This window comes from Pecten maximus, chromosome 6, assembly GCF_902652985.1.
Source record: "Pecten maximus chromosome 6, xPecMax1.1, whole genome shotgun sequence".
NCBI lineage: Eukaryota > Metazoa > Mollusca > Bivalvia > Pectinida > Pectinidae > Pecten > Pecten maximus.
The window spans coordinates 46,042,995-46,070,541 of record NC_047020.1 but is presented as its reverse complement, the minus strand read 5'-3'; the positions used below and the strand labels follow the sequence as shown (position 1 = coordinate 46,070,541).

The 27,547-nt window shown below is 44.3% G+C and overlaps 1 protein-coding gene across 1 annotated transcript in view; it reads left to right on the top strand.

Moving 5' to 3' along the window:
• Positions 1 to 27,547, top strand: part of LOC117329894 (U3 small nucleolar RNA-associated protein 18 homolog) — a 34,336-nt gene that overhangs the window by 5,913 nt on the left and 876 nt on the right. The window contains exons 4-11 of the mRNA XM_033888111.1: positions 1,507 to 1,580; positions 3,254 to 3,378; positions 14,697 to 14,780; positions 15,611 to 15,782; positions 15,870 to 15,970; positions 21,878 to 21,968; positions 23,887 to 24,010; positions 26,866 to 27,040. Of these exons, the coding sequence (XP_033744002.1) occupies positions 1,507 to 1,580; positions 3,254 to 3,378; positions 14,697 to 14,780; positions 15,611 to 15,782; positions 15,870 to 15,970; positions 21,878 to 21,968; positions 23,887 to 24,010; positions 26,866 to 27,040 (946 nt within the window). The remainder of the gene's footprint in view (positions 1 to 1,506; positions 1,581 to 3,253; positions 3,379 to 14,696; positions 14,781 to 15,610; positions 15,783 to 15,869; positions 15,971 to 21,877; positions 21,969 to 23,886; positions 24,011 to 26,865; positions 27,041 to 27,547) is intronic.

Here is a 27,547-nt window from a genome sequence, read left to right as displayed (position 1 = left end):
GGTAATGGTTCTGTTACGTTTTACATACAATCTGTGTTAAACTTAAACGGTTATTTGATTTGACATGAATAAATTGTTATTCTGTCGAATTCCGTTTTATCATTATTCCTTTTGCAAACATAACTTGCAGTTCAGATCGTTATTGAAGTGACTAAGTGAAAGAAACTTTATCGTGACTATATCGGCAAAACTACACCAAACTACAAGTGACAGAACGAATCATTACATATATATATGTACATGTATTGACCAGTCTTCACACTCAACTGATGAGCGACAGAGCGGAGTTATAATGTTGACAAATATTGACCAAACTTTTCACCAAAAATGATAACTCGCTTAATTCGAACACTCGGATAACTCGAAGTTTTTTCGTGGTCCCGTCAACTTCGAGTTAACGAAGTTCCACTGTATATATATACAGTACATTACGACTGAAATCAAAGTAAGTTATATAGTCACTATATATATATATATATATATACAGTACGACTGATATCAAAGTAAGTTATATAGTCACTATATATATTTATATATATACAGTACGACTGAAATCAAAGTAAGTTATATACAGTCACTATATAGATACAGTGGAACTTCATTAACTCGAACTCGGAAAACTTGAATACCCAGCTTAACTTGAAGTACTTCGTCAGTCCCGGCCGAATTCTGTCTTTATCCTAATAAAAAAAACTCAAAAAACTCGGATAATACGAAGTGAAAATTTGGTCCCAACAATAAAAATCCTACTTAAAATGATTGAATAACTCGAATTATCATGTTTGTTTCCAACAACGATCGGTTGTAAACGCCGACATTTTTTCAACATCGAAATTCCGTTTGTATCTGCACTACAATTCTACCGATTATTATACGCTATTATAAGTGTTTCATAAATTCATTAAGGAAATTGTCAGTGGAAACCTATAACAATAACTGTCGGTGATAAAAAGTACTGTTTTACTTACATCAGGTAATTTCCTAAGGCGGTCGCCGATAATAGTACACACGATAGTCAACAACTCATCTACCTGCTCGCTCAAGCAGAACTAATCTCTGACACACCGGTAGCTCTACTCGGCTGCTGTTTTTACAGGTGTAGAAATGAAACAGTCAGCTATTAAATCTGTAAACTGCTGAAACAATAGCGTAATTACTGCTGAGGTGTTCAGAGTACGACTGTAACGGTCAGCGCTGTCTATTAAATCGGATAAAATGCCAACTCAGTAACAGTAACATTTTATACGCACATGTGCAGTACATGTACCAACTTCCTGTGCTGATACACATGGAAATGGCGTGGTTGTCGGTAAAACGTAAGTTGGACTACCAAATAGTATTTTATATGTCCAATATAAGGTAATGGGTCTGTGGTTTTTCTCCGGGTACTCCGGCTTTCCTCCACCTCCAAAACCTGGCACGTCCTTAAATGACCCTGGCTGTTAATAGGACGTTAAACAACATTAATCAAACTTAAGGTTTTTAACTTGCACTTCTTTTTCACAGGTTTGAGAAAGTATCTTCAAATCCTAACTGGTCAAAGTTCCGAGCTGATGATGTGGGACAGTCCGGATCAGACGGTCAGTATCTCTTCCCTTACTGGTAAATCATGTCTACCTCACTTGGTCCCAGGCATCTGTCCTGCCGTGTCTGTTGTCCATGAACATTTTTAGCTCACCTGGACCGAAGACGCGGCTCCGTCCGTCCGTCGTCCGTCAACATTTGCTTCAAATCGCTACTTGTTAGATTTTTACCAAATTTGGTCATAAACATGCTTGGCAGAAGGGGATCAGATTTTGCAAAAATGGTGACTCTGAACCTCAAGGGGCCGGAGGGGCGGGGCCCATTAGGGGAAATAGAGGTAATAAATTTAAATCGCTACTAGTCATTAAGTTATGAATGGATTTGAACCCAATTTGGTTAGAAACATCCTTGGGGGAAAGAGAACAGATTTTGCATAAATGGTGACTCTGACCCCCAAGGGGCTAAAGGGGCGGGGCCCAATAGGGGAAATAGAGATAATTCCTTTAAATCGCTACTAGTCATAAAGGTTATGAATGGATTTGAACCTAATTTTGTCAAAAACAGCCTTGGGGGAAGGGGAGCAGATTTTGCATAAATGGTGATGCTGACCCCCAAGGGGCCAAAGGGGCGGGGCCCAATAGGGGAAATAGAGGCAATTCCTTTAAAGCGCTACAAATCATAAAGTTATGAATGAATTTGAACCCAATTTGGTCAGAAACATCCTTGGGGGAAGGGGAACAGATTTTGCATTAATGATGACTCTGATCCCCAAGGGGCCAAAGGGGCGGGGTCAAAAAGGGGAAAATAGAGGTAATTCCTTTAAATCGCTACTAGTTATTAAATTATAAATGGATTTGAACCCAATTTGGTCAGAAACATACTTGGGGAAAGCGAAACAGATTTTGCATTAATGATTTTGATCCCCAATGGGCCAAAGGGGTGCCTTTAAATCGGTACTAGTCATAAAGTTATGAATGCATGTTGTAAAAACAATCATTGAGGTCTTTCATACCCTTAGAGAGTCTGGACTTCGTTATTTCTTTAAAGCAGTTGGGACCCCCACACTTTAACCATATATATTATTATTTGAGATTGACAAATAAAACGAATTGAACATGAACATTATTTTGACATTTGGTCAAATCCAACCAGGTGAGCGATACCAGCCCCATGGGCCTCTTGTTTTCAGATTGCTACTGAATGGCTTGTTGGATTATCATCAAATTTTGTTGGGGACTTATTAGACGAAGACAAACTTGCTTATTAAAGTTTAGTTCTTGAGTGCCAGAAAGCTAAATGTTAGTTAAAAGAAAATGTTGACTCCTTGCTTGATACTGTTTGTCGGATCCAAACTTGGAAAAGATGATCAATAAAGTATCTTACATGGGTGTCTATGTCATATAAATAGAGGATCTTACATTAGTGGCTATGTCATATAAATAGAGGATCTTACATGGGTAGGGATGGAATGTTTCCGTCTACCCAGATAATTATGTGACATCACATATTTATAATGACATCACACATGTGTCATACGATATTATGGCATGGCAGAATGGGCCAGTTATGTGCTAAAGGGTATTTTACAATGATCAGGTAATATTCAGGTGAATAATTTATGATATCTATTAAACAGTTCCTCATAGTTGATTTTTATTATGTCGTTGGTTTCAGAAGAATTTTGCAAAGGCGTTCAAAAGAAATTATAATTAATGATTTTGTTTTGCAGATGACAGTGATGCAGAGGAACTGATGTCAAAGACAGGAAACTTCCTAACTACTGACCGCTCTCTCCCCAAAGGTTTTATTCAGATAAAACAGTGTCCTAACGCAAACAGGGATTCCCCTCCCCAGGTAACTTACTGACCAGGTCAACAGGGACTCCCCTCCCCAGGTAACTTACTGACCAGGTCAACAAGGACTCCCCTCCCCAGGTAACTTACTGACCAGGTCAACAGGGACTCTCCTCCCCAGGTAACTTACTGACCAGGTCAACAGGGATTCCCCTCCCCAGGTAACTTACTGACCTGGTCAACAGGGACTCCCCTTCCCAGGTAACTTACTGACCAGGTCAACAAGGATTCCCCTCCCCAGGTAACTTACTGACCAGGTCAACAGGGACTCTCCTCCCCAGGTAACTTACTGACCAGGTCAACAAGGATTCCCCTCCCCAGGTAACTTACTGACCAGGTCAACAGGGATTCCCCTCCCCAGGTAACTTACTGACCAGGTCAACAAGGATTCCCCTCCCCAGGTAACTTACTGACCAGGTCAACAAGGACTCCCCTCCCCAGGTAACTTACTGACCAGGTCAACAGGGATTCCCCTCCCCAGGTAACTTACTGACCAGGTCAACAAGGATTCCCCTCCCCAGGTAACTTACTGACCAGGTCAACAAGGATTCCCCTCCCCAGGTAACTTACTGACCAGGTCAACAAGGATTCCCCTCCCCAGGTAACTTACTGACCAGGCCAACAGGGACTCCCCTCCCCAGGTAACTTACTGACCAGGTCAACAAGGATTCCCCTCCCCAGGTAACTTACTGACCAGGTCAACAGGGACTCCCCTCCCCAGGTAACTTACTGACCAGGCCAACAGGGACTCCCCTCCCCAGGTAACTTACTGACCAGGTCAACAAGGACTCCCCTCCCCAGGTAACTTACTGACCAGGTCAACAGGGATTCCCCTCCCCAGGTAACTTACTGACCAGGTCAACAAGGATTCCCCTCCCCAGGTAACTTACTGACCAGGTCAACAGGGATTCCCCTCCCCAGGTAACTTACTGACCAGGTCAACAGGGATTCCCCTCCCCAGGTAACTTACTGACCAGGTCAACAGGGACTCTCCTCCCCAGGTAACTTACTGACCAGGTCAACAAGGACTCCCCTCCCCAGGTAACTTACTGACCAGGTCAACAAGGACTCTCCTCCCCAGGTAACTTACTGACCAGGTCAACAGGGACTCTCCTCCCCAGGTAGCTTACTGACCAGGTCAACAAGGACTCCCCTCCCCAGGTAACTTACTGACCAGGTCAACAGGGACTCCCCTCCCCAGGTAACTTACTGACCAGGTCAACAGGGACTCCCCTCCCCAGGTAACTTACTGACCAGGTCAACAGGGATTCCCCTCCCCAGGTAACTTACTGACCAGGTCAACAAGGACTCCCCTCCCCAGGTAACTTACTGACCAGGTCAACAGGGATTCCCCTCCCCAGGTAACTTACTGACCAGGTCAACAAGGACTCCCCTCCCCAGGTAACTTACTGACCAGATCAACAAGGATTCCCCTCCCCAGGTAACGTACTGACCAGGTCAACAGGGATTCCCCTCCCCAGGTAACTTACTGACCAGGTCAACAAGAACTCCCCTCCCCAGGTAACTTACTGACCAGGTCAACAGGGATTCCCCTCCCCAGGTAACTTACTGACCAGGTCAACAAGGACTCCCCTCCCCAGGTAACTTACTGACCAGGTCAACAGGGATTCCCCTCCCCAGGTAACTTACTGACCAGGTCAACAGGGATTCCCCTCCCCAGGTAACTTACTGACCAGGTCAAAAGGGACTCTCCTCCCCAGGTAACTTACTGACCAGGTCAACAGGGACTCTCCTCCCCAGGTAGCTTACTGACCAGGTCAACAAGGACTCCCCTCCCCAGGTAACTTACTGACCAGGTCAACAGGGACTCCCCTCCCCAGGTAACTTACTGACCAGGTCAACAGGGACTCCCCTCCCCAGGTAACTTACTGACCAGGTCAACAGGGATTCCCCTCCCCAGGTAACTTACTGACCAGGTCAACAAGGACTCCCCTCCCCAGGTAACTTACTGACCAGGTCAACAGGGATTCCCCTCCCCAGGTAACTTACTGACCAGGTCAACAAGGACTCCCCTCCCCAGGTAACTTACTGACCAGATCAACAAGGATTCCCCTCCCCAGGTAACGTACTGACCAGGTCAACAGGGATTCCCCTCCCCAGGTAACTTACTGACCAGGTCAACAAGAACTCCCCTCCCCAGGTAACTTACTGACCAGGTCAACAGGGATTCCCCTCCCCAGGTAACTTACTGACCAGGTCAACAAGGATTCCCCTCCCCAGGTAACTTACTGACCAGGTCAAAAGGGACTCTCCTCCCCAGGTAACTTACTGACCAGGTCAACAAGGACTCCCCTCCCCAGGTAACTTACTGACCAGGTCAACAAGGACTCCCCTCCCCAGGTAACTTACTGACCAGGTCAACAGGGACTCTCCTCCCCAGGTAACTAACTGACCAGGTCAACAAGGACTCCCCTCCCCAGGTAACTTACTGACCAGGTCAACAGGGACTCCCCTCCCCAAGTAACCTACTGACCAGGTCAACAGGGACTCCCCTCCCCAGGTAACTTACTGACCAGGTCAACAAGGATTCCCCTCCCCAGGTAACTTACTGACCAGGTCAACAAGGATTCCCCTCCCCAGGTAACTTACTGACCAGGTCAACAAGGACTCCCCTCCCCAGGTAACTTACTGACCAGGTCAACAGGGACTCCCCTCCCCAGGTAACTTACTGACCAGGTCAACAAAGATTCCCCTCCCCAGGTAACTTACTGACCAGGTCAACAGGGACTCCCCTCCCCAGGTAACTTACTGACCAGGTCAACAAAGATTCCCCTCCCCAGGTAACTTACTGACCAGGTCAACAGGGATTCCCCTCCCCAGGTAACTTACTGACCAGGTCAACAAGGACTCCCCTCCCCAGGTAACTTACTGACCAGGTCAACAGGGACTCCCCTCCCCAGGTAACTTACTGACCAGGTCAACAGGGACTCCCCTCCCCAGGTAACTTACTGACCAGGTCAACAGGGACTCCCCTCCCCAGGTAACTTACTGACCAGGTCAACAAGGATTCCCCTCCCCAGGTAACTTACTGACCAGGTCAACAAGGATTCCCCTCCCCAGGTAACTTACTGACCAGGTCAACAGGGATTCCCCTCCCCAGGTAACTTACTGACCAGTTCAACAGGGATTCCCCTCCCCAGGTAACTTACTGACCAGGTCAACAGGGATTCCCCTCCCCAGGTAACTTACTGACCAGGTCAAAAGGGACTCTCCTCCCCAGGTAACTTATTGACCAGGTCAACAAGGACTCTCCTCCCCAGGTAACTTACTGACCAGGTCAACAAGGACTCTCCTCCCCAGGTAACTTACTGACCAGGTCAACAGGGACTCTCCTCCCCAGGTAACTTACTGACCAGGTCAACAAGGACTCCCCTCCCCAGGTAACTTACTGACCAGGTCAACAGGGACTCCCCTCCCCAGGTAACCTACTGACCAGGTCAACAGGGACTCCCCTCCCCAGGTAACTTACTGACCAGGTCAACAAGGACTCCCCTCCCAAGGTAACTTAATGACCAGGTCAACAGGGACTATCCTCCCCAGGTAACTTACTGACCAGGTCAACAAAGATTCCCCTCCCCAGGTAACCTACTGACCAGGTCAACAGGGACTCCCCTCCCCAGGTAACTTACTGACCAGGTCAACAGGGATTCCCCTCCCCAGGTAACTTACTGACCAGGTCAACAAGGATTCCCCTCCCCAGGTAACTTACTGACCAGGTCAACAAGGATTCCCATCCCCAGGTAACTTACTGACCAGGTCAACAAGGACTCCCCTCCCCAGGTAACTTACTGACCAGGTCAACAGGGACTCCCCTCCCCAGGTAACTTACTGACCAGGTCAACAAAGATTCCCCTCCCCAGGTAACTTACTGACCAGGTCAACAGGGATTCCCCTCCCCAGGTGACTTACTGACCAGGTCAACAAGGACTCCCCTCCCCAGGTAACTTACTGACCAGGTCAACAGGGACTCCCCTCCCCAGGTAACTTACTGACCAGGTCAACAAGGATTCCCCTCCCCAGGTAACTTACTGACCAGGTCAACAAGGATTCCCCTCCCCAGGTAACTTACTGACCAGGTCAACAGGGATTCCCCTCCCCAGGTAACTTACTGACCAGGTCAACAGGGATTCCCCTCCCCAGGTAACTTACTGACCAGGTCAACAGGGATTCCCCTCCCCAGGTAACTTACTGACCAGGTCAACAGGGATTCCCCTCCCCAGGTAACTTACTGACCAGGTCAAAAGGGACTCTCCTCCCCAGGTAACTTACTGACCAGGTCAACAAGGACTCTCCTCCCCAGGTAACTTACTGACCAGGTCAACAAGGACTCTCCTCCCCAGGTAACTTACTGACCAGGTCAACAGGGATTCCCCTCCCCAGGTAACTTACTGACCAGGTCAACAAGGATTCCCCTCCCCAGGTAACTTACTGACCAGGTCAACAGGGATTCCCCTCCCCAGGTAACTTACTGACCAGGTCAACAGGGATTCCCCTCCCCAGGTAACTTACTGACCAGGTCAACAGGGACTCTCCTCCCCAGGTAACTTACTGACCAGGTCAACAAGGACTCCCCTCCCCAGGTAACTTACTGACCAGGTCAACAAGGACTCTCCTCCCCAGGTAACTTACTGACCAGGTCAACAGGGACTCTCCTCCCCAGGTAGCTTACTGACCAGGTCAACAAGGACTCCCCTCCCCAGGTAACTTACTGACCAGGTCAACAGGGACTCCCCTCCCCAGGTAACTTACTGACCAGGTCAACAGGGACTCCCCTCCCCAGGTAACTTACTGACCAGGTCAACAGGGATTCCCCTCCCCAGGTAACTTACTGACCAGGTCAACAAGGACTCCCCTCCCCAGGTAACTTACTGACCAGGTCAACAGGGATTCCCCTCCCCAGGTAACTTACTGACCAGGTCAACAAGGACTCCCCTCCCCAGGTAACTTACTGACCAGATCAACAAGGATTCCCCTCCCCAGGTAACGTACTGACCAGGTCAACAGGGATTCCCCTCCCCAGGTAACTTACTGACCAGGTCAACAAGAACTCCCCTCCCCAGGTAACTTACTGACCAGGTCAACAGGGATTCCCCTCCCCAGGTAACTTACTGACCAGGTCAACAAGGATTCCCCTCCCCAGGTAACTTACTGACCAGGTCAACAGGGATTCCCCTCCCCAGGTAACTTACTGACCAGGTCAACAGGGATTCCCCTCCCCAGGTAACTTACTGACCAGGTCAAAAGGGACTCTCCTCCCCAGGTAACTTACTGACCAGGTCAACAGGGACTCTCCTCCCCAGGTAGCTTACTGACCAGGTCAACAAGGACTCCCCTCCCCAGGTAACTTACTGACCAGGTCAACAGGGACTCCCCTCCCCAGGTAACTTACTGACCAGGTCAACAGGGACTCCCCTCCCCAGGTAACTTACTGACCAGGTCAACAGGGATTCCCCTCCCCAGGTAACTTACTGACCAGGTCAACAAGGACTCCCCTCCCCAGGTAACTTACTGACCAGGTCAACAGGGATTCCCCTCCCCAGGTAACTTACTGACCAGGTCAACAAGGACTCCCCTCCCCAGGTAACTTACTGACCAGATCAACAAGGATTCCCCTCCCCAGGTAACGTACTGACCAGGTCAACAGGGATTCCCCTCCCCAGGTAACTTACTGACCAGGTCAACAAGAACTCCCCTCCCCAGGTAACTTACTGACCAGGTCAACAGGGATTCCCCTCCCCAGGTAACTTACTGACCAGGTCAACAAGGATTCCCCTCCCCAGGTAACTTACTGACCAGGTCAAAAGGGACTCTCCTCCCCAGGTAACTTACTGACCAGGTCAACAAGGACTCCCCTCCCCAGGTAACTTACTGACCAGGTCAACAAGGACTCTCCTCCCCAGGTAACTTACTGACCAGGTCAACAGGGACTCTCCTCCCCAGGTAACTAACTGACCAGGTCAACAAGGACTCCCCTCCCCAGGTAACTTACTGACCAGGTCAACAGGGACTCCCCTCCCCAAGTAACCTACTGACCAGGTCAACAGGGACTCCCCTCCCCAGGTAACTTACTGACCAGGTCAACAAGGATTCCCCTCCCCAGGTAACTTACTGACCAGGTCAACAAGGATTCCCCTCCCCAGGTAACTTACTGACCAGGTCAACAAGGACTCCCCTCCCCAGGTAACTTAATGACCAGGTCAACAGGGACTCCCCTCCCCAGGTAACTTACTGACCAGGTCAACAAAGATTCCCCTCCCCAGGTAACTTACTGACCAGGTCAACAGGGACTCCCCTCCCCAGGTAACTTACTGACCAGGTCAACAAAGATTCCCCTCCCCAGGTAACTTACTGACCAGGTCAACAGGGATTCCCCTCCCCAGGTGACTTACTGACCAGGTCAACAAGGACTCCCCTCCCCAGGTAACTTACTGACCAGGTCAACAGGGACTCCCCTCCCCAGGTAACTTACTGACCAGGTCAACAAGGACTCCCCTCCCCAGGTAACTTACTGACCAGGTCAACAGGGACTCCCCTCCCCAGGTAACTTACTGACCAGGTCAACAAGGATTCCCCTCCCCAGGTAACTTACTGACCAGGTCAACAAGGATTCCCCTCCCCAGGTAACTTACTGACCAGGTCAACAGGGATTCCCCTCCCCAGGTAACTTACTGACCAGTTCAACAGGGATTCCCCTCCCCAGGTAACTTACTGACCAGGTCAACAGGGATTCCCCTCCCCAGGTAACTTACTGACCAGGTCAAAAGGGACTCTCCTCCCCAGGTAACTTATTGACCAGGTCAACAAGGACTCTCCTCCCCAGGTAACTTACTGACCAGGTCAACAAGGACTCTCCTCCCCAGGTAACTTACTGACCAGGTCAACAGGGACTCTCCTCCCCAGGTAACTTACTGACCAGGTCAACAGGGACTCCCCTCCCCAGGTAACTTACTGACCAGGTCAACAAGGACTCCCCTCCCAAGGTAACTTAATGACCAGGTCAACAGGGACTATCCTCCCCAGGTAACTTACTGACCAGGTCAACAAAGATTCCCCTCCCCAGGTAACCTACTGACCAGGTCAACAGGGACTCCCCTCCCCAGGTAACTTACTGACCAGGTCAACAGGGATTCCCCTCCCCAGGTAACTTACTGACCAGGTCAACAAGGATTCCCCTCCCCAGGTAACTTACTGACCAGGTCAACAAGGATTCCCATCCCCAGGTAACTTACTGACCAGGTCAACAAGGACTCCCCTCCCCAGGTAACTTAATGACCAGGTCAACAGGGACTCCCCTCCCCAGGTAACTTACTGACCAGGTCAACAAAGATTCCCCTCCCCAGGTAACTTACTGACCAGGTCAACAGGGATTCCCCTCCCCAGGTGACTTACTGACCAGGTCAACAGGGACTCCCCTCCCCAGGTAACTTACTGACCAGGTCAACAGGGACTCCCCTCCCCAGGTAACTTACTGACCAGGTCAACAAGGATTCCCCTCCCCAGGTAACTTACTGACCAGGTCAACAAGGATTCCCCTCCCCAGGTAACTTACTGACCAGGTCAACAGGGATTCCCCTCCCCAGGTAACTTACTGACCAGGTCAACAGGGATTCCCCTCCCCAGGTAACTTACTGACCAGGTCAACAGGGATTCCCCTCCCCAGGTAACTTACTGACCAGGTCAACAGGGATTCCCCTCCCCAGGTAACTTACTGACCAGGTCAAAAGGGACTCTCCTCCCCAGGTAACTTACTGACCAGGTCAACAAGGACTCTCCTCCCCAGGTAACTTACTGACCAGGTCAACAAGGACTCTCCTCCCCAGGTAACTTACTGACCAGGTCAACAGGGACTCTCCTCCCCAGGTAACTTACTGACCAGGTCAACAAGGACTCCCCTCCCCAGGTAACTTACTGACCAGGTCAACAGGGACTCCCCTCCCCAGGTAACCTACTGACCAGGTCAACAGGGACTCCCCTCCCCAGGTAACTTACTGACCAGGTCAACAGGGATTCCCCTCCCCAGGTAACTTACTGACCAGGTCAACAAGGATTCCCCTCCCCAGGTAACTTACTGACCAGGTCAACAGGGACTCTCCTCCCCAGGTAACTTACTGACCAGTTCAACAAGGACTCCCCTCCCCAGGTAACTTACTGACCAGGTCAACAGGGACTCCCCTCCCCAGGTGACTTACTGACCAGGTCAACAGGGATTCCCCTCCCCAGGTGACTTACTGACCAGGTCAACAGGGATTCCCCTCCCCAGGTGACTTACTGACCAGGTCAACAGGGATTCCCCTCCCCAGGTAACTTACTGACCAGGTCAACAGGGATTCCCCTCCCCAGGTAACTTACTGACCAGGCCAACAGGGACACTTTTGCAACGTCAGTGTTACATTTTAAGAAAATGATTTGTCAAAATTTACATGTTGTTCGATTTCAATGAAAATTGGTTTATAGGGGTATTAGGGGACTGCAAATTTAACCGCATGGGTTGCCATAGTAACCCCTTGGAGCCTTCTGATTGGTCAAGAATTAAAATATTGTCCAATTTGGATGAAAATTTTGATGTAAGGGTATAAGTGAACTGCGAATTCAACTGTATGGGTTTGGCTGCCATAGTAACCATATGGAAACTTCTGATTGGTCGAAGTTAGATATTGTTTGATTTCTATGAAAATTTATTTATGTAGGGGTTTTAGAGACAACAAATTCAACTGCACAGGTTTCATTCCCATAGAGACCACATTTGCATCTTCGGAAGTATGGGAGACATTTGGGGAATGTCTGTAATGGTTTCCCATTACAATTAGTACTTGTCTTATAAATGCAATGGGATTTCAACTAAACTTACCAGCAATAGTCTTTATACATTGTAGATGTACGTAATCTATAAGAGGTAGAATTTAGGGGGGGGGTATGAATTGGCCCCGGACGACAGTTCTAGTTTGAGGCTAGTGTGACCCCTGGGGCCAGGGGGTGGTCGAGTCTCAGATGACGTATTGCGATCGCCTTTTGTCCGACGTCGTATGTTGAAAACAATTTACATTTTCAACTTCTCCTCCAAAACCGCTGAACCAAATTCAATGAAATTTGGCAAGAAGCTTCCATGGCCAAGTGTCAACCAAAATTGCATACTTGCCAACTTTCCCGATTTAGTCGGGAATTTCCCGATTTCAGACTCCCTGCCCCGTCTCCCGATCGTATAGATAAAACATTGTGTATTCTCCCGATTTTGGAGAATATGTCTTGATAACCCCGTAGGGAGCCCCTATTCATCTTGTTAGATTCACTTAGGCCTATGACAGGTAACGCTTGTTGGCTGTTGAAAGACATATGTGTGGGGCATTGGTCAGTTAACTGACCTGCTCACAGACCGTAACGAAATTCTGACACTTCACTGACTGCAAGGGTGACAATACCCCGATAAATAAACAATTAATTAAAACCAATTAAGCTGAGGACGCGTGGTGATGGTTTTGTAGCAGGTCAGTCATGGTTGATTAAACGCTTGTAAATGGCTTCCTATACTGCCTTTGATGTCAAGCGCATAAACGACCTCTACTTGACAGTATATCTCGGACAGTAAAAGTGAAAACAACACTGGCAATGTTATCAACGGAGTATCGAATGTGACATATTACTTATTGGAATGTAACTGTATTTAAACATTGGCTGATCTTTAGATAATTAGCTCAAGGAAATAAATTCACAATAACGACCATTTAGACCGAAGGCCTGGTTGCCGGTAGGTAATGTCGTTTCAATCACCGTAGCATCAGCATACTTAGGTGTCAATTAGCAGAGACTTATTTTGGCAGAAACTTTCCCAATTCACATTTTAAAACCACAAAAACATGTCCACAAATACTCACTTTCTTAAACTAAATACTGTCATGTTAAAACTTTGAAAGCCTATAGTGATTACAACTGCTGGTACAGCCCTTTTTATATATTTTTTTTGTATTATTGTCTTTGTTGAATTCCAAAGGAAACATTTGAAATTTCATTCAGATATTATATTGTACTCTAGATATTTATCGTGACATTTTAGGTATTTTCTTTTCAAGTTTACTGCTGGAGAGAAAGCTTGATAGAAAGTGATATCATTGTGATAATTTACATTTAATTGTCTGACATCTATCTTACAACATAATTTTCATAACATATCTAAGTAAATACTTTTATTTAGAGTGAAAGGTGAGTTAAATCATTTCCAGAAATAATTAAAAATGATGTAATTTTGCAGCTATTTTTTTGTAACTTGTTGCTTATATAATTATCTTTCCAAACTTGAATAAAAAATATCATTGGCCAAGCTTGAAATAAGTGTTTTTCCCCCTTTTTTTCTGTGAGGGAAGGAATTTCGAAGCTTAAGTGTTCATGCAAGGAATTTATTTTCCAGTAGCAAATTATCTCCCCTTAGTTTTTGTTTGCTAAATGTGTCGTGCGTGAAATGTGTTTTCCGGTCAAAAATGTCGCTCACGCACTTTCTCCCCCATGAGAATTTTAAAAAGTTGGCAAGTATGAAATTGTGAATTATATGGTCCCCACCAACATGGGCCAGAGCTAGGGGCGGGGCCAAAAACTGTCAAATTGACTAAAATTTCATAAATCCTCTTCTTAACTTCCAGATGTGGTAGAATCAAACACTCTTCACAGATTGAAAGGTCTTAAGGTGCTTTACCAAAATTGTGAATTTCATGACCCTGGGGTCTCAAGTTTGCCCCTGGGGAGGGGGTAAACTTTTCTATAGTTTATATAGGAAAATCACATTTTTGACTCTCATTTGTTTCATTTTCATTGGAATTCACTCTAACTTGGTTAACATTATCATCATGGGATGAAAGGTTGATGGTTATATATAATGCACATATTGGCCTTGTCTGACCCCCAGCGGCTGATGGGAAGGTCAAATTAGCTGAAATTTCAGAAATCTTCTTCTCAAGACTCAAATAAGGTAGAATCAAATACTCTTTATAGATTAATGACCCTAGGGTCTCCAGAGGCTGATGGGCGTGGTCAAATAAGGTTAAATTTACAGAAATATTTCAAAACTCGGGTGACCATCAAGGCCCATGGGCTTCTTGTATCTTAGAAGCAATTGAGATTCCTACCTCATAACCATATATAATATTGTTTGACATCAACAAATAAAGCTATTAACAAATTGAACATGAACATATTTTGACATTTGGTCAAATCAAACCAGGTGATTGATACAGGCCCTCTTGACCTCTTGTTTAATGTTTTTGAGGGATGACCTTTACTGTTTTACTGAAGTAGCCTTTTGTTTTGTTGTAGGGGAAACTGTATGCGGTTGAGTTTCATCCATCAGCACAGGTGATCTTAACAGCGGGTTCAAACCAAACGTTGAGTTTGTTCCAGGTACAATTATATCTGACCTCTTCATTAGCTGTCCATCTGTCAGTCATCCTATTACTGTGTGCTAACTCCATATCTGTGGTTAGACTTTGTGCTAACTCCATTTCTGAGGTTAGACTTTGTGCTAACTCCATTTCTGTGGTTAGACTTTGTGCTAACTCCATTTCTAAGGTTAGACTTTGTGCTAACTCCATTTCTAAGGTTAGACTTTGTGCTAACTCCATTTCTAAAGTTAGACTTTGTGCTAACTCTATTTCTGTGGTTAGACTTTGTGCTAACTCCATTTCCTTACTTAGACTTTGTGCTAACTCCATTTCCTTACTTAGACTTTGTGCTAACTCCATTTCTAAGGTTAGACTTTGTGCTAACTCCATTTCTAAGGTTAGACTTTGTGCTAACTCCATTTCTAAGGTTAGACTTTGTGCTAACTCCATTTCTAAAGTTAGACTTTGTGCTAACTCTATTTCTGTGGTTAGACTTTGTGCTAACTCCATTTCCTTACTTAGACTTTGTGCTAACTCCATTTCTGAGGTTAGACTTTGTGCTAACTCCATTTCCTTACTTAGACTTTGTGCTAACTCCATTTCTGAGGTTAGACTTTGTGCTAACTCCATTTCCTTACTTAGACTTTGTGCTAACTCCATTTCTGAGGTTAGACTTTGTGCTAACTCCATTTCTGAGGTTAGACTTTGTGCTAACTCCATTTCCTTACTTAGACTTTGTGCTAACTCCATATCTGTGGTTGGACTTTGGGCTATCTCCATTTCTGTGACTTTGTTCAGTATTTATAAACATTGGTACATTATAAGAGGTTTGCCTGTTATTACTTATAGGTGGATGGTAAAAACAACCCAAAGATCCAAAGTGTCTTCCTCGATAACTTCCCGATCTTCTCGGCACATTTCACCACTGATGGCCAACAGGTCGTGCTCAGCTCCAAACACAGGAGTTTTGTTTACTACGACATGATAGCTGGCAAAGTCATCAATGTTCCAAAAATAAAAGGTAAATTCTCTACAGACTTTAACAATAATTAGAAAACTTGTGTACAGAATTGGTGAGCAGTAAACCTCTACTGATTCACTCTTTCAGGGCTCGGAGAGACAAGGATGAAGAATTTTGTGATGTCACCTGATGGTCGCTTCCTTGTGTTCCTGGGATCTCATGGCAACATGCATCTAATCTCTGCAAAGGTAACTATGGGGTAAACTCTGATGAGGTAACTACAGGGTAAACTCTGATGAGGTAACTACAGGGTAAACTGATGAGGTAACTACGGGGTAAACTGATGAGGTAACTACGGGGTAAACTCTGATGAGGTAACTACAGGGTAAACTCTGATGAGGTAACTACAGGGTAAACTCTGATGAGGTAACTACAGGGTAAACTCTGATGAGGTAACTACGGGGTAAACTGATGAGGTAACTACGGGGTAAACTGATGAGGTAACTACGGGGTAAACTCTGATGAGGTAACTACGGGGTAAACTCTGATGAGGTAACTACGGGGTAAACTCTGATGAGGTAACTACGGGGTAAACTCTGATGAGGTAACTACAGGGTAAACTGATGAGGTAACTACGGGGTAAACTCTGATGAGGTAACTACGGGGTAAACTCTGATGAGGTAACTACGGGGTAAACTCTGATGAGGTAACTACGGGGTAAACTGATGAGGTAACTATGGGGTAAACTCTGATGAGGTAACTACGGGGTAAACTGATGAGGTAACTATGGGGTAAACTGATGAGGTAACTACGGGGTAAACTCTGATGAGGTAACTATGGGGTAAACTGATGAGGTAACTACGGGGTAAACTGATGAGGTAACTACGGGGTAAACTGTGATGAGGTAACTACGGGGTAACTCTGATGAGGTAACTACGGGGTAAACTCTGATGAGGTAACTACGGGGTAAACTGATGAGGTAACTACGGGGTAAACTCTGATGAGGTAACTACAGGGTAAACTCTGATGAGGTAACTACGGGGTAAACTCTGGTGAGGTAAACTCTGATGAGGTAACTACGGGGTAAACTCTATGAGGTAACTACGGGGTAAACTCTGATGAGGTAACTACAGGGTAAACTCTGATGAGGTAACTACGGGGTAAACTCTGGTGAGGTTAACTCTGATGAGGTAACTACGGGGTAAACTCTGATGAGGTAACTACAGGGTAAACTCTGATGAGGTAACTACGGGGTAAACTCTGATGAGGTAACTACAGGGTAAACTCTGATGAGGTAACTACGGGGTAAACTCTGATGAGGTAACTACGGGGTAAACTGATGAGGTAACTATGGGGTAAACTGATGAGGTAACTATGGGGTAAACTCTGATGAGGTAACTATGGGGTAAACTGATGAGGTAACTACGGGGTAAACTGATGAGGTAACTACGGGGTAAACTGTGATGAGGTAACTACGGGGTAAACTCTGATGAGGTAACTACGGGGTAAACTCTGATGAGGTAACTACGGGGTAAACTGATGAGGTAACTACGGGGTAAACTCTGATGAGGTAACTACAGGGTAAACTCTGATGAGGTAACTACGGGGTAAACTCTGGTGAGGTAAACTCTGATGAGGTAACTACGGGGTAAACTCTATGAGGTAACTACGGGGTAAACTCTGATGAGGTAACTACAGGGTAAACTCTGATGAGGTAACTACGGGGTAAACTCTGGTGAGGTTAACTCTGATGAGGTAACTACGGGGTAAACTCTGATGAGGTAACTACAGGGTAAACTCTGATGAGGTAACTACAGGGTAAACTCTGATGAGGTAACTACGGGGTAAACTCTGATGAGGTAACTGCAGGGTAAACTCTGATGAGGTAACTACAGGGTAAACTCTGATGAGGTAACTATGGGGTAAACTCTGATGAGGTAACTACAGGGTAAACTCTGATGAGGTAACTACAGGGTAAACTCTGATGAGGTAACTACGGGGTAAACTCTGATGAGGTAACTACAGGGTAAACTCTGATGAGGTAACTACAGGGTAAACTCTGATGAGGTAACTACGGGGTAAACTCTGATGAGGTAACTACAGGGTAAACTCTGATGAGGTAACTACAGGGTAAACTTTGATGAGGTAACTACGGGGTAAACTCTGATGAGGTAACTGCAGGGTAAACTCTGATGAGGTAACTACAGGGTAAACTCTGATGAGGTAACTATGGGGTAAACTCTGATGAGGTAACTACGGGGTAAACTGATGAGGTAACTATGGGGTAAACTCTGATGAGGTAACTACGGGGTAAACTCTGATGAGGTAACTACGGGGTAAACTCTGATGAGGTAACTACGGGGTAAACTGATGAGGTAACTATGGGGTAAACTCTGATGAGGTAACTACGGGGTAAACTCTGATGAGGTAACTACGGGGTAAACTCTGATGAGGTAACTACGGGGTAAACTCTGATGAGGTAACTACGGGGTAAACTCTGATGAGGTAACTACGGGGTAAACTCTGATGAGGTAACTACGGGGTAAACTCTGATGAGGTAACTACGGGGTAAACTACGGGGTAAACTCTGATGAGGTAACTACGGGGTAAACTCTGATGAGGTAACTACGGGGTAAACTCTGATGAGGTAACTACGGGGTAAACTCTGATGAGGTAACTATGGGGTAAATGATGAGGTAACTACGGGGTAAACTGATGAGGTAACTACGGGGTAAACTCTGATGAGGTAACTACGGGGTAAACTCTGATGAGGTAACTACGGGGTAAACTGATGAGGTAACTACGGGGTAAACTCTGATGAGGTAACTACAGGGTAAACTCTGATGAGGTAACTACGGGGTAAACTCTGGTGAGGTAAACTCTGATGAGGTAACTACGGGGTAAACTCTGATGAGGTAACTACAGGGTAAACTCTGATGAGGTAACTACAGGGTAAACTCTGATGAGGTAACTATGGGGTAAACTGATGAGGTAACTACGGGGTAAACTCTGATGAGGTAACTACGGGGTAAACTCTATGAGGTAACTACGGGGTAAACTCTATGAGGTAACTACGGGGTAAACTCTGATGAGGTAACTACAGGGTAAACTCTGATGAGGTAACTACGGGGTAAACTCTGGTGAGGTTAACTCTGATGAGGTAACTACGGGGTAAACTCTGATGAGGTAACTATGGGGTAAACTCTGATGAGGTAACTACAGGGTAAACTCTGATGAGGTAACTACGGGGTAAACTCTGGTGAGGTTAACTCTGATGAGGTAACTACGGGGTAAACTCTGATGAGGTAACTACAGGGTAAACTCTGATGAGGTAACTACAGGGTAAACTCTGATGAGGTAACTACGGGGTAAACTCTGATGAGGTAACTGCAGGGTAAACTCTGATGAGGTAACTACAGGGAAAACTCTGATGAGGTAACTATGGGGTAAACTCTGATGAGGTAACTACAGGGTAAACTCTGATGAGGTAACTACAGGGTAAACTCTGATGAGGTAACTATGGGGTAAACTCTGATGAGGTAACTACAGGGTAAACTCTGATGAGGTAACTACAGGGTAAACTCTGATGAGGTAACTACGGGGTAAACTCTGATGAGGTAACTACAGGGTAAACTCTGATGAGGTAACTACAGGGTAAACTTTGATGAGGTAACTACGGGGTAAACTCTGATGAGGTAACTGCAGGGTAAACTCTGATGAGGTAACTACAGGGTAAACTCTGATGAGGTAACTATGGGGTAAACTCTGATGAGGTAACTACGGGGTAAACTGATGAGGTAACTACGGGGTAAACTCTGATGAGGTAACTACGGGGTAAACTCTGATGAGGTAACTACGGGGTAAACTCTGATGAGGTAACTACGGGGTAAACTGATGAGGTAACTACGGGGTAAACTCTGATGAGGTAACTACGGGGTAAACTGTGATGAGGTAACTACGGGGTAAACTCTGATGAGGTAACTACGGGGTAAACTCTGATGAGGTAACTACGGGGTAAACTCTGATGAGGTAACTACGGGGTAAACTCTGATGAGGTAACTACGGGGTAAACTCTGATGAGGTTACTACAGGGTAAACTGATGAGGTAACTACGGGGTAAACTCTGGTGAGGTAAACTCTGATGAGGTAACTACGGGGTAAACTCTGATGAGGTAACTACGGGGTAAACTCTGATGAGGTAACTACGGGGTAAACTCTGATGAGGTAACTACGGGGTAAACTCTGATGAGGTAACTACGGGGTAAACTCTGATGAGGTAACTACGGGGTAAACTCTGATGAGGTAACTACGGGGTAAACTCTGGTGAGGTAAACTCTGATGAGGTAACTACGGGGTAAACTCTGATGAGGTAACTACGGGGTAAACTCTGATGAGGTAACTATGGGGTAAACTGATGAGGTAACTACGGGGTAAACTGATGAGGTAACTACGGGGTAAACTCTGATGAGGTAACTACGGGGTAAACTGATGAGGTAACTACGGGGTAAACTGATGAGGTAACTACGGGGTAAACTCTGATGAGGTAACTACGGGGTAAACTCTGATGAGGTAACTACGGGGTAAACTCTGATGAGGTAACTACGGGGTAAACTCTGATGAGGTAACTATGGGGTAAACTGATGAGGTAACTACGGGGTAAACTGATGAGGTAACTACGGGGTAAACTCTGATGAGGTAACTACGGGGTAAACTCTGATGAGGTAACTACGGGGTAAACTCTGATGAGGTAACTACAGGGTAAACTCTGATGAGGTAACTACGGGGTAAACTCTGATGAGGTAACTACAGGGTAAACTCTGATGAGGTAACTACAGGGTAAACTCTGATGAGGTAACTACAGGGTAAACTCTGATGAGGTAACTACGGGGTAAACTCTGATGAGGTAACTACAGGGTAAACTCTGATGAGGTAACTACGGGTTAAACTCTGATGAGGTAACTACGGGGTAAACTGATGAGGTAACTATGGGGTAAACTGATGAGGTAACTATGGGGTAAACTCTGGTGAGGTTACTACGGGGTATACTGATGAGGTAACTATGGGGTAAACTCTGGTGAGGTAACTATGGGGTAAACTGATGAGGTAACTACGGGGTAAACTCTGATGAGGTAACTATGGGGTAAACTGATGAGGTAACTATGGGGTAAACTCTGGTGAGGTTACTACGGGGTATACTGATGAGGTAACTACGGGGTATACTGATGAGGTAACTACGGGGTAAACTGTGATGAGGTAACTACGGGGTAAACTGTGATGAGGTAACTACTGGGTAAACTCTGATGAGGTAACTACGGGGTAAACTCTGATGAGGTAACTACTGGGTAAACTCTGATGAGGTAACTACGGGGTAAACTCTGATGAGGTTACTACAGGGTAAACTGATGAGGTAACTACGGGGTAAACTCTGGTGAGGTAAACTCTGATGAGGTAACTACGGGGTAAACTCTGATGAGGTAACTACAGGGTAAACTCTGATGAGGTAACTACGGGGTAAACTCTGATGAGGTAACTACGGGGTAAACTCTGATGAGGTAACTATGGGGTAAACTGATGAGGTAACTACGGGGTAAACTGATGAGGTAACTACGGGGTAAACTCTGATGAGGTAACTACGGGGTAAACTGATGAGGTAACTACGGGGTAAACTGATGAGGTAACTACGGGGTAAACTCTGATGAGGTAACTACGGGGTAAACTCTGATGAGGTAACTACGGGGTAAACTCTGATGAGGTAACTACGGGGTAAACTCTGATGAGGTAACTACGGGGTAAACTCTGATGAGGTAACTACGGGGTAAACTCTGGTGAGGTAACTACGGGGTAAACTCTGATGAGGTAACTACGGGGTAAACTCTGGTGAGGTAACTACGGGGTAAACTCTGGTGAGGTAACTACGGGGTAAACTCTGATGAGGTAACTACGAGGTAAACTGATGAGGTAACTACGGGGTAAACTCTGATGAGGTAACTACAGGGTAAGCTCTGATGAGGTAACTACAGGGTAAACTCTGATGAGGTAACTACAGGGTAAACTCTGCCAAGGTTAATACAGGATTAAATCATTACCAAAGTACTTGCTAAATCAATGTGTAATGTTGGTAGATTTGATGTGATTTTGACCATTTGTCTTTATAGTCCAAAGAATGGATTCAAAGCCTGAAGATGAATGGAAGTGTTGAGTCGGTTTCCTTCTCGAGGGATGGAGAGACCATGTTCTCTCATGGAGGTTAGTGACTGACATTCAATCTAAAATCTGTAAAACAGCTAAATACAGGTTTGTTGAGCTATTGTGTAAATGTTTGTGAATGTCAGACATTAAAGAAGATACTTACATATAATCAGACACTGATGTCCACTGTCGTTGACCTTTGACCTCAACCATCTGGGGTCACTATAACAATGCTAAACTTTATACTTTACATTAGAACTTAATTTAGAAACACAGAAATATTTACGTTCAATATGATTGAAAGCATTGGCGAAAATTGTATTCATTACGGACCAATGTGAGCTTATGCCATACCGTGGCGTCCTGAGCGGCGGGGCAAAATGGGGTCAATTTGGCTAAATTGATATAGACGGCCTCTTCTCTGAAACTGAGCAATGAATATCACTCTTATTTGACTGGTAGCATCCTTATGGGGTAGGGATTCAAAATTGTACAAATGGTGGGGCTGATCCCCTCAGGGCCTAAGGGGTGGGGTTAAAAGGGGTCCATTTGGCAATATTGATATTAATGACTTCTTTTCTGGAACTAAGCAATGTGGTAAAATCCCCAGGAGGCTGGGATTCAAATTTATAATCATACATCAACAAATAAAGCTATTAAAGGGACATCACGGTAAACCAATTTTTATTTTGTATTTTTTTCATATTATTGGGTATATCTTTTAAAAAAATAACCTTATGAACAATAACCATTCGAATTTGATGATATATGTACATAAAAAACATCAATTATTTATTATAAAAAGGTTATCACAATTCGTTGATCAATAGTCTGAATATGCAAATTTTGTGACATACACGATAAAACGCATGCGCACAACAATCTAAAACACCTGAAAACAAAAATGGCTTCCAATGTGGATCAACTGCGGTTGAAAACAATAACAGCTTCCGCAATGAAGAGAATAATGGGAAAATGGGTCAAACACAATCCTAGAATAAACTGGGGAAACAGTATAATAGACTGTAACAGTTTAACCATGAAAACAGCAGTAATAAGGACGCTGCTCATATTCTGCTTGATTGTTTGATAGTAGGTCATGATAATCTCGGTAATATTTACACAAACTCGGTAATATTTACACAAACTCGGTAATATTTACACAAACTCGGTAATATGTATACAGTCTATACCAGTACATCGCTACTGTCACTATACTATATGTACAGTGTTTACACTTATCTACACATAAATATGTGTGCCGTATATATACAGAACGTGTTAATTAACATTTAAACCACTGTATAATATTGTTATCCAAGTAACCCAGATGGAATATTTGTGTTGCCTCGATTTCAAAACAGTCACGTGATGATTTAAAAATAATTTCCGCGCTAAATTTAGAGGGGGATTCCCAACTAAATCGAGTGGTCAAGCTGGACATAGGGATCGACTGTACAATGGGATAGCACAGAAACATAACTGGAAAGGAACAAAACACGTACATTCAATGAAAATAACAACGTTTTTACCGTGATGTCCTTTTAACAAATGGAACATAATCATTATTTTGATGTTTGATAAAATAAACTAGGTAAGTGATTCAGTCCCTTCGGGGCCTCTTGTTCATAACAACAGCTGTGCTCTCTCTGACGTCACTCAGTTAAAATAATGAAATGCATTTTTTAATTATTGGATGCTTTAACAGATAGATTCAAAAATTATCATAATGTAAATATAAGCAATGAAATTTCTTTTTTTAAACATTTATTAGGTCATCTGGACATATTTACCATGAACCGCTAAGTCAATGTTATGACCTCATGAATGTTGAAAAAAGAACTTTCATTCCTTAAATGTTTTTGATTTTTGTCGCAATGTTATTGATCCCAGTTGTCACAGGAGACAGGAAGAGAAATGGCTGTCTACCTGACATATCTTAGGGCAATAACACCTCACAAATTTATTGCTTCAGATGATGGAGAAGTGTATATCTGGGATCTGGGCACCCGTGAATGTGTACATCACTTTATTGACGACGGCTGTACCAAGGGCACCTGTATCACAGCTTCTCCTAACGGACAATATCTGGCCTGTGGGTATGTAGTATTTCTCACCAATATCTGGCCTGTGGGTATGTAGTATTTCTCACCAATATCTAGTTTGTGGGTATGTAGTATTTCTCACCAATATCTGGTTTGTGGGTATGTAGTATTTCTCACCTGTATCTGGTTTGTAGGTATGTAGTATTTCTCACCTATATCTGGTTTGTGGGTATGTAGTATTTCTCACCTGTATCTGGTTTGTGGGTATGTAGTATTTCTCACCTGTATCTGGTTTCTGGGTATGTAGTATTTCTCACCAGTATCTGGTTTGTGGGTATGTAGTATTTCTCACCTGTGTCTGGTTTGTGGGTATGTAGTATTTCTCACCTGTGTCTGGTTTGTAGGTATGTAGTATTTCTCACCAGTATCTGGTTTGTGGGTATGTAGTATTTCTCACCTGTATCTGGTTTGTGGGTATGTAGTATTTCTCACCAGTGTCTGGTTTGTGGGTATGTAGTATTTCTCACCAATATCTGGTTTGTGGGTATGTAGTATTTCTCACCAGTGTCTGGTTTGTAGGTATGTAGTATTTCTCACCTGTATCTGGTTTGTGGGTATGTAGTATTTCTCACCTGTGTCTGGTTTGTGGGTATGTAGTATTTCTCACCTGTATCTGGTTTGTGGGTATGTAGTATTTCTCACCAATATCTGGTTTGTGGGTATGTAGTATTTCTCACCAATATCTGGTTTGTGGGTATGTAGTATTTCTCACCTGTGTCTGGTTTGTGGGTATGTAGTATTTCTCACCAATATCTGGTTTGTGGGTATGTTGTATTTCTCACCTGTGTCTGGTTTGTGGGTATGTAGTATTTCTCACCTGTGTCTGGTTTGTGGGTATGTAGTATTTCTCACCAATATCTGGTTTGTGGGTATGTTGTATTTCTCACCTGTATCTGGTTTGTGGGTATGTAGTATTTCTCACCTGTGTCTGGTTTGTGGGTATGTAGTATTTCTCACCTGTATCTGGTTTGTGGGTATGTAGTATTTCTCACCTGTATCTGGTTTGTGGGTATGTAGTATTTCTCACCAATATCTGGCCTGTGGGTATGTAGTATTTCTCACCAGTATCTGGTTTAATTTGTGGGTATGTAGTATTTCTCACCAATATCTGGTTTGTGGGTATGTTGTATTTCTCACCAATATCTGGCCTGTGGGTATGTAGTATTTCTCACCAGTATCTGGTTTAATTTGTGGGTATGTAGTATTTCTCACCAATATCTGGTTTGTGGGTATGTAGTATTTCTCACCAATATCTGGTTTGTGGGTATGTAGTATTTCTCATCAGTATCTGGTTTGTGGGTATGTAGTATTTCTCACCAATATCTGGTTTGTGGGTATGTAGTATTTCTCACCAATATCTGGTTTGTGGGTATGTTGTATTTCTCACCTGTATCTGGTTTGTGGGTATGTAGTATTTCTCACCAATATCTGGTTTGTGGGTATGTTGTATTTCTCACCTGTATCTGGTTTGTGGGTATGTAGTATTTCTCACCTGTATCTGGTTTGTGGGTATGTAGTATTTCTCACCAATATCTGGTTTGTGGGTATGTAGTATTTCTCACCAATATCTGGTTTGTGGGTATGTTGTATTTCTCACCTGTATCTGGTTTGTGGGTATGTAGTATTTCTCACTAGTATCTAGTTTGTGGGTATGTAGTATTTCTCACCTGTATCTGGTTTGTGGGTATGTAGTATTTCTCATCAGTATCTGGTTTGTGGGTATGTTGTATTTCTCACCTGTGTCTGGTTTGTGGGTATGTAGTATTTCTCACTAGTATCTAGTTTGTGGGTATGTAGTATTTCTCACCAATATCTGGTTTGTGGGTATGTAGTATTTCTCATCAGTATCTGGTTTGTGGGTATGTAGTATTTCTCACCAATATCTGGTTTGTGGGTATGTAGTATTTCTCACCAATATCTGGTTTGTGGGTATGTTGTATTTCTCACCTGTATCTGGTTAGTGGGTATGTAGTATTTCTCACCTGTATCTGGTTTGTGGGTATGTAGTATTTCTCACCTGTATCTGGTTTGTGGGTATGTAGTATTTCTCACTAGTATCTGGTTTGTGGGTATGTAGTATTTCTCACCAGTATCTAGTTTGTGGGTATGTAGTATTTCTCACCAATATCTAGTTTGTGGGTATGTAGTATTTCTCACCTGTATCTGGTTTGTGGGTATGTAGTATTTCTCACCAATATCTGGTTTGTGGGTATGTAGTATTTCTCACTAGTATCTAGTTTGTGGGTATGTAGTATTTCTCACCAATATCTGGTTTGTGGGTATGTAGTAGTTCTCACCTGTATCTGGTTTGTGGGTATGTAGTATTTCTCACCAATATCTGGTTTGTGGGTATGTAGTATTTCTCACCTGTGTCTGGTTTGTGGGTATGTAGTATTTCTCACCTGTGTCTGGTTTGTGGGTATGTAGTATTTCTCACCAATATCTGGTTTGTGGGTATGTAGTATTTCTCACCTGTATCTGGTTTGTGGGTATGTAGTATTTCTCACCAATATCTGGTTTGTGGGTATGTAGTCTTTCTCACCAATATCTGGTTTGTGGGTATGTAGTATTTCTCACCTGTATCTGGTTTGTGGGTATGTAGTATTTCTCACCTGTATCTGGTTTGTGGGTATGTAGTATTTCTCATCAGTATCTGGAGTAGTTGCATGCTGGGATGAAGGGATACAAATTTTGTTCAAGGTGTACATCTGTTTAATTGCAACAGAATAGTGATTTTTGATCTGGATAAATATCACTTGATTAATTATTTACATGAACCTTAAGTGCATTTATCCGATGGTCACAAAATTTGACATGAAATTGTTAAACATGACCGGTTCACTTTCTAGGTCATACAGTGGAGTCGTAAACATCTATGAGACAAAGACCTGCCAGACATCTAGGTCACCTAAACCCTTGAAAGCACTGATGAACTTGACAACACCATGTACAGATGCCATCTTTAATCCTTCCTCAGAGATACTGGCAATGTCTTCAAACTTCACAGAAAAGGCTGTTAAGTTGGTATGATGGTCTTTCTTACATATTTAACTATAGTACTCCATGTTTTATGTATGATCACCGAGTCACTTGCAGGTACAGGTAATCAGCTGACTTAGAAAGTTGTTTTTAGGTTTTCTGACAGAGTTATAGCCCTTTGTACTCTTTGACAGAGTTATAGCCCTTTGTACTTTTAGACAGAGTTATAGCCCTTTGTTTGTTTTGACAGAGTTATAGCCCTTTGTAGTTATTGACAAAGTTATAGCCCTTTGTACTTTTAGACAGAATTATAGCCCTTTGTTTGTTTTGACAGAGTTATAGCCCTTTGTAGTTATTGACAAAGTTATAGCCCTTTGTACTTTTAGACAGAGTTATAGCCCTTTGTTTGTTTTGACAGAGTTATAGCCCTTTGTAGTTATTTACAAAGTTATAGCCCTTTGTAGTTATTGACAAAGTTATAGCCCTTTGTACTTTTAGACAGAGTTATAGCCCTTTGTACTTTTAGACAGAGTTATAGCCTTTTGTACTTAT